The 14,811-nt window shown below is 42.9% G+C and overlaps 1 protein-coding gene across 2 annotated transcripts; it reads right to left on the reverse strand.

Moving 5' to 3' along the window:
* Positions 1–573: 573 nt before the first annotated feature.
* Positions 574–13,691, reverse strand: LOC147537925 (uncharacterized). Of its 2 annotated transcripts, none has more exons than XR_015224979.1 (2): positions 1,222–7,992; positions 574–1,143 (listed from the first exon to the last, which is right to left on the reverse strand). XR_015224979.1 is itself a non-coding variant. In XM_086639565.1 (2 exons), the coding sequence occupies exon 2, from the start codon at positions 5,559–5,561 to the stop codon at positions 4,011–4,013; it is 1,551 nt and encodes a 516-aa protein (XP_086495691.1). In that variant the 5' UTR covers positions 5,562–6,991; positions 13,640–13,691; the 3' UTR covers positions 574–4,010. The 2 variants fall into 2 exon arrangements, 1 of the variants encoding a protein (XP_086495691.1); XM_086639565.1 differs by adding an exon at positions 13,640–13,691 and having other exon boundaries at positions 574–6,991.
* Between the last annotated feature and the right edge of the window lie 1,120 nt (positions 13,692–14,811).

Genomic DNA, 14,811 nt, shown 5'->3' on the forward strand with positions numbered 1-14,811 from the left:
GGTCTTATCCCCCGGTCTAGATATCAAATGCCAACTTAGACCAAAAAGAAAAGGAAACAAAGATAAATGTGGGTTTTAGATTGTGAGAGTAACAAAACAAGATAACTAATGAAACTAGACTAAGCAATAAAAGTAAACGGGCGAGAGAGATTCGAGAGAAGAGTCGGAGGAACAAGAGTCGGGAGACGGTAAGACTCGATTCGGGCAACCAATAAGTGAGAGAGGTGTCGAAGTCTAGGAATCTATAATGATAAACCTACGACTATGTGTAGTCCGATTTAATGTGTCGATGTACAATCAATATTCGACTCCTAAAGTAGATGTCTCTAAGTACTACGTATATCCGTAGATCATACTTAGTCAAACAAACGTCTAAATCGATTAATCCCGAGTCATCGAAAGTGTTGTCTAGTCGCCTAACTATGTGAAGTGCATGACAAGACACATGAAATTATGACTTAGACTACTATCGATATCGAATACCTCGTTTCGTCTATTAACTATGCGAAGTGCTTGACAAGACACATGAAAATACGATCAAAACGATAATCGAATCAAATGAATATCAATTCATAATCAAAACATCAAATCATATTAAACATAATCACAAATTCATCACATTTCATCTCATATAATCGACACACTTGATTTAGCTAACATGGTGAATAAGTAATAAATGAAAAGAAGATGATAAGAAATCCCCCTTTTTCGATGTGGCTCGAGGCTAGGTTCGTCGAGAAAAATGAGTCTCTAAGTATAGTCGATCTCCCCGTAGCAATTTTCTGGATTTCCCTTTAATAGTGAACTTTGGGTGTCCCCGAGTAAAAATCAGATTTCCCCATAGCACCCATCATCATCTTCTCCATCTCAAGAACATCCACCATTAAAGCTTCACCAAGCTCTCTTTCTCTAAAGATTTTTCACCCAAAATCAAATCAAACTACATGGGAAGATAGATCAAGACATGGGTAATAAAAGCCCCAAGGTTTCGAACCAAGAAAGTTGCCGGAAACCCTTGAAACTTCCGGTCAAAGATGGTGGACTCTCGGCCAAAACCCTAGATCCTGCGAAAACAAGGTATTCCGAGCACTTGAGTAGCTGTCCCGTGCGTCCGAGCCGCAGCCGCAACCTTGATGAAGCAGTCTGAGCATGAGCCGAGCAGCAGCTGCTCGCGATTTGCAGCAGCAGCTGCTCGCGATTTGCGGCAGCTGCTGCCGCGACCTGTGTTGGCTATCCCGTGCTTTCTCCTCCTACCGAGCTTGCTGTTCCGATTTGGTGCTCCCGTGCTTGCTCCCGTGCCTCTTTGTGGCCGTGCCGGCCAAGCTTTGGTCGGCCAAAGCTTGGCCGGCACCTCCTCTCTCTCTTGCTCTCTTCACCAACCAAACTCAAACCCTAGGAACTTTGAAGAACTTGATGAAGGAACCCTAGAAAACCCCTAGCCTCCTCTCTCTCCTCCAAGTTGTTGAATGATTGATGATGAAGAACATGAATAGTGTCTTGACCCTCTCTTTTTACTCAAACCCTAGTCAAGTCAAGACTTGACTTTGACTCAAACTTGAGTCCATCAAGAGGGTGCCTCCAAAATCTCTTCCTTCTTTCATCTTCTTTGGGCTTGGGTTTAAGACTTGGGCTTTAATCTTCACTTGGAAATCAAGGGGGTGCCTTCATAGAATCTTTGTTTTAAGACCGAACCTCGACTTCTTTCTTTCACAACTTCCCCGTCCGAACTCGGAATTGACTTCCGTTTTCACCGTTGGACTCGTCTTTGACTCCTCTTCTCATATGATTTGCTTGAAGTCCTTTTCTCTCATTTTGGGCACATGAAATGATAGTGATAATTCGCTCCCTTTATTCCGAATTAGGTTCTTTATTCCAAATATGGTACCTAAACAAGAAAAACACATAAAATGTTATTGATAACACTCGAAAATGACTAATTAGTCTAAGTTAGGCTCTCCAAATGTGACATTTTCATGTCACATCAACATCCCCAAACTTAAACTTTGCTAGTCCTCGAGCAAACAAAATAAAATGAAAGCCTAACTCACTTTCGGAGGAATCCCGGTTGCATTTGGCATATGCAACAAGCCGTTAAACCCCTAGGTTACCCCTAGTGGACGAGTGTTGTCTCGTGAGGGTTTCCATAGATGACACCCACAAACATCGAGTTTCAAATACACAAGGGTCCAAAATCCAAATCATAGATAAACATGGTTCATATAGTAAAGGGTTTAAGCATGTTAATGCATAATGAATCAAGTAAATAAGCTCTTGTAAAAGCTAAAGACCCCTTCACTAATGATCTAACCCTAAAGTGCTAGTGTCATACCATAATGAGCAACATCTATGTTCTGAAGTCACAAAACCTTGATTCCTAAGTTAGTACATTTCGCCTCGACTTCGGCCTCACGGACATACACTCCAAATATGAAATCACTCAAGAATGGTTCGCTCGTATGTGTGAGTGTGATCACTAACATGGACTCAACACATAAAAAGGGGTGAGGACAACATTTTGGAACGAATGATCTTCGAAAAGGAATTAGCCACTAAATAGAGTGGGGAAGCTCACTCGCCCTTCTCACCCATTCTACCCTCTAAGAATGTCTTCTAAAGGTTAACGGATACTAGAAATGGATGATGATGGTGGATTCCCGAGAATGTCGAACTCTTCATGATAGAACCTCTTAAGCATTTCCACATTCGTTTCTTGCTTCGAATACTTATTCATGAACATACACACAAACACACATATATACAATCACATCACTCACACAAAAGAGCTAACATGCTCAAAACATAACATAAACAACTTTATTCATCATTCATTTTTTTTTTTTCTTTTTGTCTTTCTTTCTTTCTTTTTTTCACCTTTTCACTTTTTTTTTCACTTTTTTTTTTTTCACAACACAACATCACATAAAACAAACATAACTCGCACAATACTATATTCGTGCAATCAACTTTTTTTTTTTTCCTTTCATACTTGCTTTTGACATTCTTCTTTGTTTCTTCTCATGTCTTCATTCTCGAGATATAAGATGATGATGGTAATGGAGTATCCGCCTCCCTCTAGTTGGCATTCTCATCGGGTTTCATAGACTACAAGGACAAGGTTAATTCGCTATCCTAATGTCACTCCTAGTGGCTAAGGAAGTTGAGCCCACGAGATCAAATGAGCTCTTTTAATAGGTACGAGGTTGAGTAGCTCTTCATTCTACTCGGAGTTAGCGCGGAAGAGTACACTCGAAGGACAATTTAGGCTTTGAGCTCTCACATGGGTTAAGTCTCCACTAATGACTACTCTAGGTCTCTTAGAGATGTTTCTTCTTCACTAAGATGTTACTCCCATAGTATAACACAAACACTCAAAGACTCGACTTTCATGCAAAGACCATTAGCAATCACAAAACTCATCAACTCGACACATATGCATCAACATTCTTAAAACTATCACTATAATCACATGCAAATCTACTCAAAATGTTCAAAATTTTCAAATTTGGGCTAATTTGAACCCTTTTGTCTTTGAAACCCATGGTCATGCATTGGTTATGGTCATATCCCCGCATCCCCAAACTTAAAACTAACATTGTCCTCAATGTTTTAAGCATACACTCACCAAAAGATAAAGAGGCACATCAATTTAAAGAGAAGAGTGGAGAGATATTACCATAACCGGAGGAGATAAAGAATAATACTACCAAGGCTCATGTATAAAGAGGTTCCAAGTTGATGTTAAGCTCGCGCCATCCCCAAACTTGGAACAAACCACGCCTTAGAAGTAAAACATATACGAAATGCTCCTAAAATATCCAAAAATATAATGAGAATGAAGCACAAAAGAAGACATGACCATATAAAATGACCACTCACGCGGGATCACTCGATTACATTGAGCTATGCAATTAGCCTTTGATTCTCTTGTTTTCACACAAGAGCACGAGTTATGTCTCGTGGAGGGTTTCCAGAGATGCTACCCACAAACATCAAAGGCCCATCTTAATCGGCTAACGATCATATAGCAAAAGACGGAAGATTTGGGGGTCAACCCAAAGAAAGCTATATACACATGGTAATCGTCTCACAAAAATATTAAACCAAAGAACTGCGCGTGAGACGAAAACCGAAAAGAGGCCATCCCCAAACTTAGTGGATGCACGGTCCACTAAGTAAGCATGAATGCTAGGGGCGACGACTAAAAAGTCGTCAAAAGGATCGACATAGAAGTGAAGGGTCAGGAAGTCGGTCGAAGGTAAAAAGTCATCCTCAAGCTTAGTGGATAGAACATCCACTAAGTCCCTAGACATGCTAGGGAAGACGTCCGAAGTGTCCCAGAAGGGGTCAACAACCGAGTCTGAGATCATGTGGAAGGTCGAACTAAACTCTAAGGGTAAGGCAATATGTTCGGGGACCAAGTCAAGGTCCGTGGTTTCCTTAGGGAAATAATCCAACAAGCTATCCACTATCTCTTCAACTACCATGTTATCGACATCCTTAAAGGCATCGGGAGCCTCAAAGTTGGTTGCAACACCTTCACTTCTACATAACTCATCCAAGTAATCACAAGTGCTAAAAATTGGAAAGTTCAATAACGTGTGATTCCCAAACTTGCTCATAGAGCTATCATCCTGAACATTACAATCTAATGTAGTCTGATCATGGTGAGATGACAATGGTCGAGGGAGTGAGCAACAAAGGTCATCGGTCAGTTCATGCTCTAAGGGTCTATCAAGAGCTTCTTCGACATTTAACTTAAGACTAGAGTTAGGTGTATTACCCTCACCATCATTCCTAGTCTCCTTTTGAGTTTGGGGTGCGCAAACCCCTTCCTCGTCGACGATAGGCTCTGACTCAAGTCTATCAACAATTTTGAGAATCCGTTCCGTGATCTCCGTTATATCTCGATTAAATTTAGTTTGATACTCCAAAACTAATTGGAGAGTCTCTTCAGACATCTCTTCGTAATAAGGTACATGAGTATAACTAGACGAAGACTCTTGCGGAACACGGATCATGGGACAATAGTCGGTCAAATGGTCTAAGCTCGCACAAATAGCACAAACCGGGCTAATGGTCTCCATGGTCCTTTCTTCACTACCTTCATGTAAATACCTAGACTCGACTCTTTGAGTGGAATCATCGAGTCGGGAATTGTCATCACTAAATGAACCGTTCATATATGCTTGTCGATAGTCACGAAGACTTCGACGTGGTCGATCAATACTAATAGAACTACGGTCCTCATGAAGTGACAAATTCATACATGAAGGTGTGGTCATCCCAAATTCTTGTCGATAGTCTCGAAGACTCTTACGGGGTTGATTACCCTCATGCTCATAATCCCTAAAACCATGTTCATGGCGAGTCTGACCGATTCCATACATCCGTCGATATTCACCCATGGTTATCTTAGGTCGGTCAGGCTCAACTCGCCTACTCCTATCACTAGTCAGAACATTCCTATGTAAATTTGTGTAGTCCTGATGACTTGTAGATGGTCGACTAGTGTTGGAAAGGGTTCGCATAAGGTCATTCTCATCAAATGACCAACTTGCCATGATCTCACAATGTTCAAGGATACTAACACACAATCGCAAAATGGGACAAACACTTATAGACTAAACAATCACACACAAGTAAAAAGGATGAGATAGAATGTGATACTATCGAGTGCTCCTCTCGTTTCGTTCGTCTTTCTTCTTAAGCTTCTCGAATCCTTCCTTTTCCTTCGCCTTTATGTCACTTTTGGCTCTTTTCTCGAAATCGGTACCTAAAAAAAATGAAATTAAGAAAGTACAAAAACAAACAAAACAAAAACGTCTAAGAAGCAAATAACACAAGACTAATGAACAAAACAACAAACGCTATCCTAACTACTAAACCTATCCCCGGCAGCGGCGCCAAAAACTTGATGCACCCGAAAAGGTTGCACACCCAAGCGGAGGTATCAAGTAGTAATCCGGCAAAGCCGGAGTCGATCCAAGGATAGGAAGGTAGTTTGGATGTCGAAGGGTCTTATCCCCCGGTCTAGATATCAAATGCCAACTTAGACCAAAAAGAAAAGGAAACAAAGATAAATGTGGGTTTTAGATTGTGAGAGTAACAAAACAAGATAACTAATGAAACTAGACTAAGCAATAAAAGTAAACGGGCGAGAGAGATTCGAGAGAAGAGTCGGAGGAACAAGAGTCGGGAGACGGTAAGACTCGATTCGGGCAACCAATAAGTGAGAGAGGTGTCGAAGTCTAGGAATCTATAATGATAAACCTACGACTATGTGTAGTCCGATTTAATGTGTCGATGTACAATCAATATTCGACTCCTAAAGTAGATGTCTCTAAGTACTACGTATATCCGTAGATCATACTTAGTCAAACAAACGTCTAAATCGATTAATCCCGAGTCATCGAAAGTGTTGTCTAGTCGCCTAACTATGTGAAGTGCATGACAAGACACATGAAATTATGACTTAGACTACTATCGATATCGAATACCTCGTTTCGTCTATTAACTATGCGAAGTGCTTGACAAGACACATGAAAATACGATCAAAACGATAATCGAATCAAATGAATATCAATTCATAATCAAAACATCAAATCATATTAAACATAATCACAAATTCATCACATTTCATCTCATATAATCGACACACTTGATTTAGCTAACATGGTGAATAAGTAATAAATGAAAAGAAGATGATAAGAAATCCCCCTTTTTCGATGTGGCTCGAGGCTAGGTTCGTCGAGAAAAATGAGTCTCTAAGTATAGTCGATCTCCCCGTAGCAATTTTCTGGATTTCCCTTTAATAGTGAACTTTGGGTGTCCCCGAGTAAAAATCAGATTTCCCCATAGCACCCATCATCATCTTCTCCATCTCAAGAACATCCACCATTAAAGCTTCACCAAGCTCTCTTTCTCTAAAGATTTTTCACCCAAAATCAAATCAAACTACATGGGAAGATAGATCAAGACATGGGTAATAAAAGCCCCAAGGTTTCGAACCAAGAAAGTTGCCGGAAACCCTTGAAACTTCCGGTCAAAGATGGTGGACTCTCGGCCAAAACCCTAGATCCGGCGAAAACAAGGTATTCCGAGCACTTGAGTAGCTGTCCCGTGCGTCCGAGCCGCAGCCGCAACCTTGATGAAGCAGTCTGAGCATGAGCCGAGCAGCAGCTGCTCGCGATTTGCAGCAGCAGCTGCTCGCGATTTGCGGCAGCTGCTGCCGCGACCTGTGTTGGCTATCCCGTGCTTTCTCCTCCTACCGAGCTTGCTGTTCCGATTTGGTGCTCCCGTGCTTGCTCCCGTGCCTCTTTGTGGCCGTGCCGGCCAAGCTTTGGTCGGCCAAAGCTTGGCCGGCACCTCCTCTCTCTCTTGCTCTCTTCACCAACCAAACTCAAACCCTAGGAACTTTGAAGAACTTGATGAAGGAACCCTAGAAAACCCCTAGCCTCCTCTCTCTCCTCCAAGTTGTTGAATGATTGATGATGAAGAACATGAATAGTGTCTTGACCCTCTCTTTTTACTCAAACCCTAGTCAAGTCAAGACTTGACTTTGACTCAAACTTGAGTCCATCAAGAGGGTGCCTCCAAAATCTCTTCCTTCTTTCATCTTCTTTGGGCTTGGGTTTAAGACTTGGGCTTTAATCTTCACTTGGAAATCAAGGGGGTGCCTTCATAGAATCTTTGTTTTAAGACCGAACCTCGACTTCTTTCTTTCACAACTTCCCCGTCCGAACTCGGAATTGACTTCCGTTTTCACCGTTGGACTCGTCTTTGACTCCTCTTCTCATATGATTTGCTTGAAGTCCTTTTCTCTCATTTTGGGCACATGAAATGATAGTGATAATTCGCTCCCTTTATTCCGAATTAGGTTCTTTATTCCAAATATGGTACCTAAACAAGAAAAACACATAAAATGTTATTGATAACACTCGAAAATGACTAATTAGTCTAAGTTAGGCTCTCCAAATGTGACATTTTCATGTCACATCACGGCGTTCCTGCGTATTTTTCTTGCTTCGCTGGCGTTTTTAAGTAGTTTCTGAGTCAGTAGATATTCGACGTATGGCTTCATCCATGTATCCCCTTGGGTTACTCTGATTGCTATAACTTCCCGTGATCCGTCAATGCTTCTCTCCTCCAGTGTGTGAAATATTACCCCGGGATCGTGGTTTGACCGTTGACCATTTTTGATAGTGCGTCGGCCAGGGAATTCTCTTCTCGGGGTATCCTGGTGATAGTTAACTTCCCAAAGTGCCGGATCAGCTCTCTTACCGTTTTTAAATACTTAATCATGTCGGTTCCTTTTGCTTCATAGTCGTCGTTGACGTGGTTGACTACCAGCTGGGAATCGTTGTACACTCGAATGTCGACTGCCCTTGCTTTTAGAGCTAGCTTGAGCCCCGCCAGTAAAGCTTCGCACTCGGCCTCGTTATTCGTTACCGCGAACCTAAATAAGGTAGTCTGAAAGGTCTTTTCCTCCTCAGGGTTGATCTGCTCCTGCTCCTTTCGTGGCCTCGCTCGAAACTCCGTCTACGAAAAAAGTCCAGATCTGTTCTGGTCCAATACCGGTTGCCACGATGGAACATTCCGTTACAAAGTCCGCCAATGCTTGGCCTTTTATTGCGGTTCAGGGTTTGTACCTGATGTCGAATTCACTCAGCTCTACTGCCCATTTTGTTAATCGCCCTGAGAGGTCTATTTTCTGCAATACGTTTCTGAGTGGTTGATCTGTTTGTACAACCATGGTATGAGCCTGGAAATAGGGACGCAACTTTCTAGCTCAGAATAAGTGCGTAAGCCAACTTTTCTATGGTTGGGTAATTCAGCTCTCCCCCATTTAGCACTTTGTTCACGAAGTACACAGGGTGCATCACTCCTTCTATCGTTTTGATCACTACTGCCGAGACCGCCTCTCCGGAGGTTGCAAGATAAACAATGAGTTCGTCTCCCGGGCTTGGGCTGACCAACAACGGTAACTTCATAAGATGTGTCTTTAGCTCTTGAAACACATCCTCAGCCTCATCCGTCCAAATGAAGTCGGGTATTTTTCGAAGAGTTCTGAAGAAAGGCAGGGCCCTATCCCCCATCTTATTGAAAAATCTGGAGAGTGATGTCAACCTTCCTATCAGTCGCTAAACGACCTTCCGACTATGTGGGTTGGGCATGTCCTTTAGGGTCGTGATCTTGGCGGGATTGGCTTCTATTCCTCTGTGGCTTACCATGAACCCTAGGAATTTTCCCGACGTCACTCCAAACGCGCATTTTTGGGGGTTTAGTTTAATGTTGTAGGTCTGAAGTCTATCGAAGGTGACCTTGAGGTTGGGTATTAGGTCTTTGCGAGCTCTGCTTTTCACGATCATATCGTCTACGTAGCATTCGACCGTCTTCCCGAGCTGATCTCCAAATATTCCGCTGACTAAACGCTGGTATGTGGCTCCGGCGTTTTTGAGACCGAAGGGCATCTGTTGATAGCAGTGTAGCCCTCGAGTTTCTCCATGTATCGTTCTTCTTTTTGACCAGCACCACGTTGGCCAACCATTCCGGGTATCTAGCCTCCCTTATCACCTCTGATGCCAGGAGTTTCTCGACTTGCTTGGCTATCTCGGCCTGCTTGTCTACTGAAAAGTTCCTTTTCTTTTACTTCACGGGTTTGCTGCCTTTTCTGAAGTTTAACTTGTGAGCGATGATCCCGGGATCTATCCTGGGTACCTCATCGGTTCCGAAGGCAAAGATGTGGCGATGTGCCCTTAGAAAGGTGGCCAGTTCCGCCCTATCGCTTTCGTTCAGGGTACTCCTAACGTATGTTATCTCGTTGGCCTTTTTCCGGATCTTCACGGGCACCGTCAGGTCCGCTGTTCTTTCTTCTTCCTCCTTGATTCTTTCTTCTGCCACTACTTTGGCTCTGGGTGCCTGTTTTTTCAGAAGAGGCGACTCTACCGCTGGGTTGGCGACCGCTTCGAGTTCTGACATCGTTCTTTCCTGATAGATCGTATGAAGTGGTTAGTTCTAAAAAAGGGTATCGAATGAGTTCGGGTTACCGAATCTGATGATTTGCTGGAGAGATCCCCTCCTTCAAGCGCCAAATGCTGATGTCGAACATTGGCCTCCCGTTAAATCAGCATAAAAAGGGAGTTGATGCATGACAGCCTCTGTTATGATGGTATATTCTGTTACGAGAAGAGAGATTCCTCTATTCAGCCCTGGTTCTCTCCTCTACTTCTCTGTTCCAGCTCCTCACTCCAGTTCCTCGCTCCTTGCTCCTGTTCGCTTGTTCCCGAGGGGGGGGAGAAACCTGCAAAGGGTTCGAAAACCGCTCCGACGCTCAAGACAGTCAGGGTGCTCTTTGCAGTAAAAGAATGAATATTAATCGATCCTTTTGGGAGACGAGTTATGGGAACTCTGAGTATTGGGTGATCTTTTCGGGCTGAAGAGATCATGTCATTTGAAGGACGATGTGGGGGGCCTTTTATAGGCAAAGTTAGGCCGACTGTAATTAGTGGCGGCGGTGAGGCAGTTGCTGTCAAACCGTAAGGGAAGTTTCCTCTTTAGCGTATCAAGGGTTTCTCTTTGAGTCTATCCCGGATCTTTAATAAGCGAAAGTTCCTAAGTTCAAGGATACTTTGTATATATCTTGCCGGAGTGATAGACTCTAAAGGAGAAGTTTCCTCTTTTAGGTACGTGGAGTTCAATCGGGCTTAACACTTCAAGATATGCGACCGACTGAGATCTTTCTAGAAAGTTCAGGATTAATTAAGTCTTTAGGTCGCGCAGCGCTGATATCTCCCCAGTTCTGGGCGTAAGATATGGGCCAAACCTGTGGAGACCCCTTTTTTCCTTTTGAGACCCCAGGGTTGAGCTATCCATGTCAAGGGCATGTTGTGCAGAGCTGGTTTCTTCCGGCCGACCTCCCAGTTAGGGAAAAATGTGGTGGACCATTAGGTATTTAGCTGTCCTGCTGCCTTAAGGCGAGTCAATCCAAGAGACTTCAGGTCTGATCTTGACTCTTCAGACGTTAGTCAACGTCTTGACATTTTGTGCATCATCATGAGTCTCGCCACTCCTTAGTTGAAAGTAAAGAGACTAAGGAGTAGAACTAACTCGTGTGTTTTTATTTAAAGACCTAAAGTCGAAAGTAATACCTGTCCTAGAGCTGTTTCGTGAAACACTTTGGGTTTTACCTGGACCTGGGTTGTTTCGTAGTGCTAGGTTTCTTTGTTGATATTCCAGAGCTGCGCCTCCCCGGGCTGGCTGGTGTTGAGCTGGTAGGGGCTGCCGGTAGTAAGCTTTCTTCTTCTATATACACTTTTTGCCAAAGCTGACTTGAGTTTTATCTGCCTTATGCTGCTGGACGCGTGGTTCCTCTTCTTGAGACACGTTTCCCCTTCTGCCTGAGTAATTAATCTTTCCATGCGTGATTTTGTGACGTCATAGATTTGATCCTCTGATCATGCGCTTTCAGCGTTGATCTTTTGGGTTACTGCACATGGCAGTTCATTCCTTCACGCGACGACGCGTGGAGTCTTGCTATTGGGGGATAAGATGCGTTACCTTGAAACCCGCTACTATTCTCTCGAGTCCGCTGCCCTCGGGTTGTCTTGTATCTCGGTAATTACTCCTTTGAGTGTTTCCAAGGTGCATTTGGTGTTTGTCTTTAATGACCCTTGTTTGTTTTCAAGGAGTCCCTTGGTTATCCTTCTTCCAGTATAAATAGCCTGCCTTTGTTCTTCAACTCCTCATCATCAAAGTTTAGAGAAAAGAAGAGCCTTCCATTGTAAGTATATTTCAACCTCCCGTTCCTTATCTTCTGTTTTTCGTTGGAAACTCGAGATGCGGCCTCCATCTGACTTTATATTGGCTTCCCGCTTGAAGGGTGTTTTCCGATAATGGAGATAGATAAGGGTAACTTTTTCGATAATGGAGATAGTTATTTGGGATACCAATTTGGGTCCGGCCCCAAAAATGGTGGTTTGGCCGGATGCCATTCATGACATTCCTATTAATGGAGGATCTACAAGATAGGGGCGACCTTGATCCCCTGAGCACTTCCTTACCTTCAACTCCTTTAAGTTTTTAGCAATTTCTTCTGTAATAGACTCGAATGATTGTACTCCTTTTGATGTATCTTAATTGCAATTTCTCCTGTAATAGACCTTTCTTATGAATACTGCCATTTCTCTGAACTGTCGTGTCTTTTCTTTTTCTGAGTGTTGAGTTGTTCTCCTGTTTGCTTTTCTTATGTAGATGGTTGCTGATGTATCTTTCTTGCTACCCCTTTTTTGTTTTTTTTTTTATCTGCACATACTTAATATGGAATAGTTACTTGTTAAAATCCTAGTCTTACTAATGCATTCCTGAACTTACTACGCATGGTCCGGATGCTCGATTCTGCAAAACTAAAGAACTTTATACTTAATCTATCATGCCCTAATCTTACTATTTCCTTCTACAAGATAAAATAAATATTGATCGATCCTTTTGGGAGGCGAGCTATGGGAACTCTGAGTATTGGGTGATCTTTTCGGGGTGAAGAAATCGTGTCCTGTGAAGGACGATGTGGGGGGCCTTTTATAGGCGAAGTTTGGCGGTGGTGAGGCGGTTGCCGTCAAACCGTAAGGGAAGTTTCCTCTTTAGCGTATCTAGGGTTTCTCTTTGAGTCTATACCGGATCTTTGATAAGCGAAAGTTCCTAAGTTCAAGGATACTTTGTATATATCTTTCCGGAGGGATAGACTCTAAACGAGAAGTTTCCTCCTTTAGATACGTGGAGTTCAATCGGGCTTAAACACTTTCAGATATGCGGCCGACTGAGATCTTTCTAGAAAGTTTGCGAATAAGTCTTTAGGTTGCGGAGTGCTGATATCTCCCCAGTTCTGGGCGTAAGATATGGGTCGAACCTGTGGAGACCCCTTTTTCCTTTTGAGACCCCAGGACTGATCTATCCATGTCAATGGCATTTTGTGCAGAGCTGGTTTCTTCCGGTCGAGCTCCCAGTTAGAGGACAATATAGTGTACCATTAGGTATTTAGCTGTCCTGTTGCCTCAAGTCGAGTCGATCCAAGAGACTTCGGGTCTGATCTTGACTCTTTAGACGTTAGTTAAAGTCTGGACATGTTGTGCATCATCATGAAGTGCATGACAAGACACATGAAAATATGACTTAGACTACGATCAAAATCGAATACTTCATTTCGCCTATTAACTATGTGAAGTGTTTGACAAGACACATGAAAATACGATCGAAACGATAATCGAAATAAATGAACATCAATTTAAAATCAAAACATCAAATCGAATCAAACGTAATCACAAAATCATCACATTTCATCTCATATAATCGACACACTAAAGTTAGCTAAACTTGGTGAATGAATAAGAAATGGAAAGAAAATGATGAGAGAATCCCTCTTTTTCGATGTGCTTCGAGGCTAAGATCGTCGAAAAATATGAGTTTTTAGTTGCAGTCGATCTCCCCTTAGCAATTTTCTGGGTTCCCCATAGCGACCACCATCGTCTTCTACATTTAGAACACAACCTCCATTAAAGCTAACCCTAGTTTTCTCCCTCTAGATATTTCTTGTCCAAAATCAAATCAAACCACATGGGTAGCTAGCCAAGATGATGGGGAGCAAAAGCCCGAAGGTTTCCGGCCAAGAAACTAGCCGGAAACCCTAGATAATTCCGGCCAAAGAAACTTCAAGATCCGGCCAAAAAGATGAAGTTCCGGCCAAAAAGCTTAGATCTGGGCCAAAGGGAAGCTTTCCCGAGCCGTGTGCGCGCGTCCGTGGGCCATCCCGTGTTGCCATCCTAGGTCCCAAGCTAGAGCGAAGCTTTCATGGACGCGTCCTTGATGCTGCTGCTCGCGCCGGACCGTGCATGTTGTGCGCGTCCAGAGCTTTTGCAGCAGCTCCCATTGGCGCCTTCCCGTGCCGGCCAGCTGCTGCTGCTTCTCGTGCTCTATTGTAGCAGCCCCGAGTTGCTGCTGTTCCGGCCAAGCTTAGGCCGACCTAGCTTGGTCGGACTCCTCTCTTTCTCTCTAGCTCTTTCAAGCTCTCTTTAGTGATGAAGAACCCTAACCCTTTTTGCCTCCTTTCTCTCTCTCTTCCTTGGTTGATGAATTGATGAAGAAGAAGATGATGAATAGTAACCCTTTACTACTAAAACCCTTAGTCAAGACTTTGACTTTGACTCAGACATGACTTGGATCCATATAGATAGGGTGCCCATAAAATCTCTACTCCTTTATTTCTTCTTCTTTTTCTTTGTGGGCTTTTGGCTTGTCTTTGGACTTGACTTTGATTTCAAATTAGAAACAAAGGAGAGTGCCTTCAAATAAAGACCTTGGCTTCTTTCTTTCATATCTTCCCCGTCTGAACTCCGAATTGAATACCGTTTTCACCGTCGGACTCGTCATTGACTATACTTGTCATTTGATTTGCTTAAAGTCTTTTTATCTCATTTTCGGCACATGAAATGATAGTGATAATTCGTTCTTTTTATTCCAAATTACATGTGTAACTCCAAAAATGATACCTAACAAGAAAAACACATAAATATTATTGATAACACTCAAAAAGGACTAATTATGCTAAGTTAGGCGCTCTAAATGTGACATTTTCGTGTCATATCAAAGGTGCATAGCTCCGGTTATAGGAGGTTTTCGTGCTTGTGACACCACAAAATGATTTGTGGCTTGAGAACCCACGAAATGGAACTTAAAATTTTTTTGGACACAAAAGTGATTTCATGGGTCGGTGCACAGCTCCGGTTAGGAGATTTTTTTCATGCTTGTGACACCACGAAATTA

This window comes from Eschscholzia californica, unplaced genomic scaffold (genome assembly GCF_041429995.1).
Source record: "Eschscholzia californica isolate CP2 unplaced genomic scaffold, dmEscCali1.0.p SCAF_5, whole genome shotgun sequence".
In the NCBI taxonomy this organism is placed as follows: Eukaryota; Viridiplantae; Streptophyta; class Magnoliopsida; order Ranunculales; family Papaveraceae; genus Eschscholzia; species Eschscholzia californica.

Coding starts and splice junctions, on each gene's coding strand:
- LOC147537925 (XM_086639565.1), bottom strand. CDS start 5,561: ATGGCAAGTTGGTCATTTGATGAGAATGACCTTATGCGAACCCTTTCC.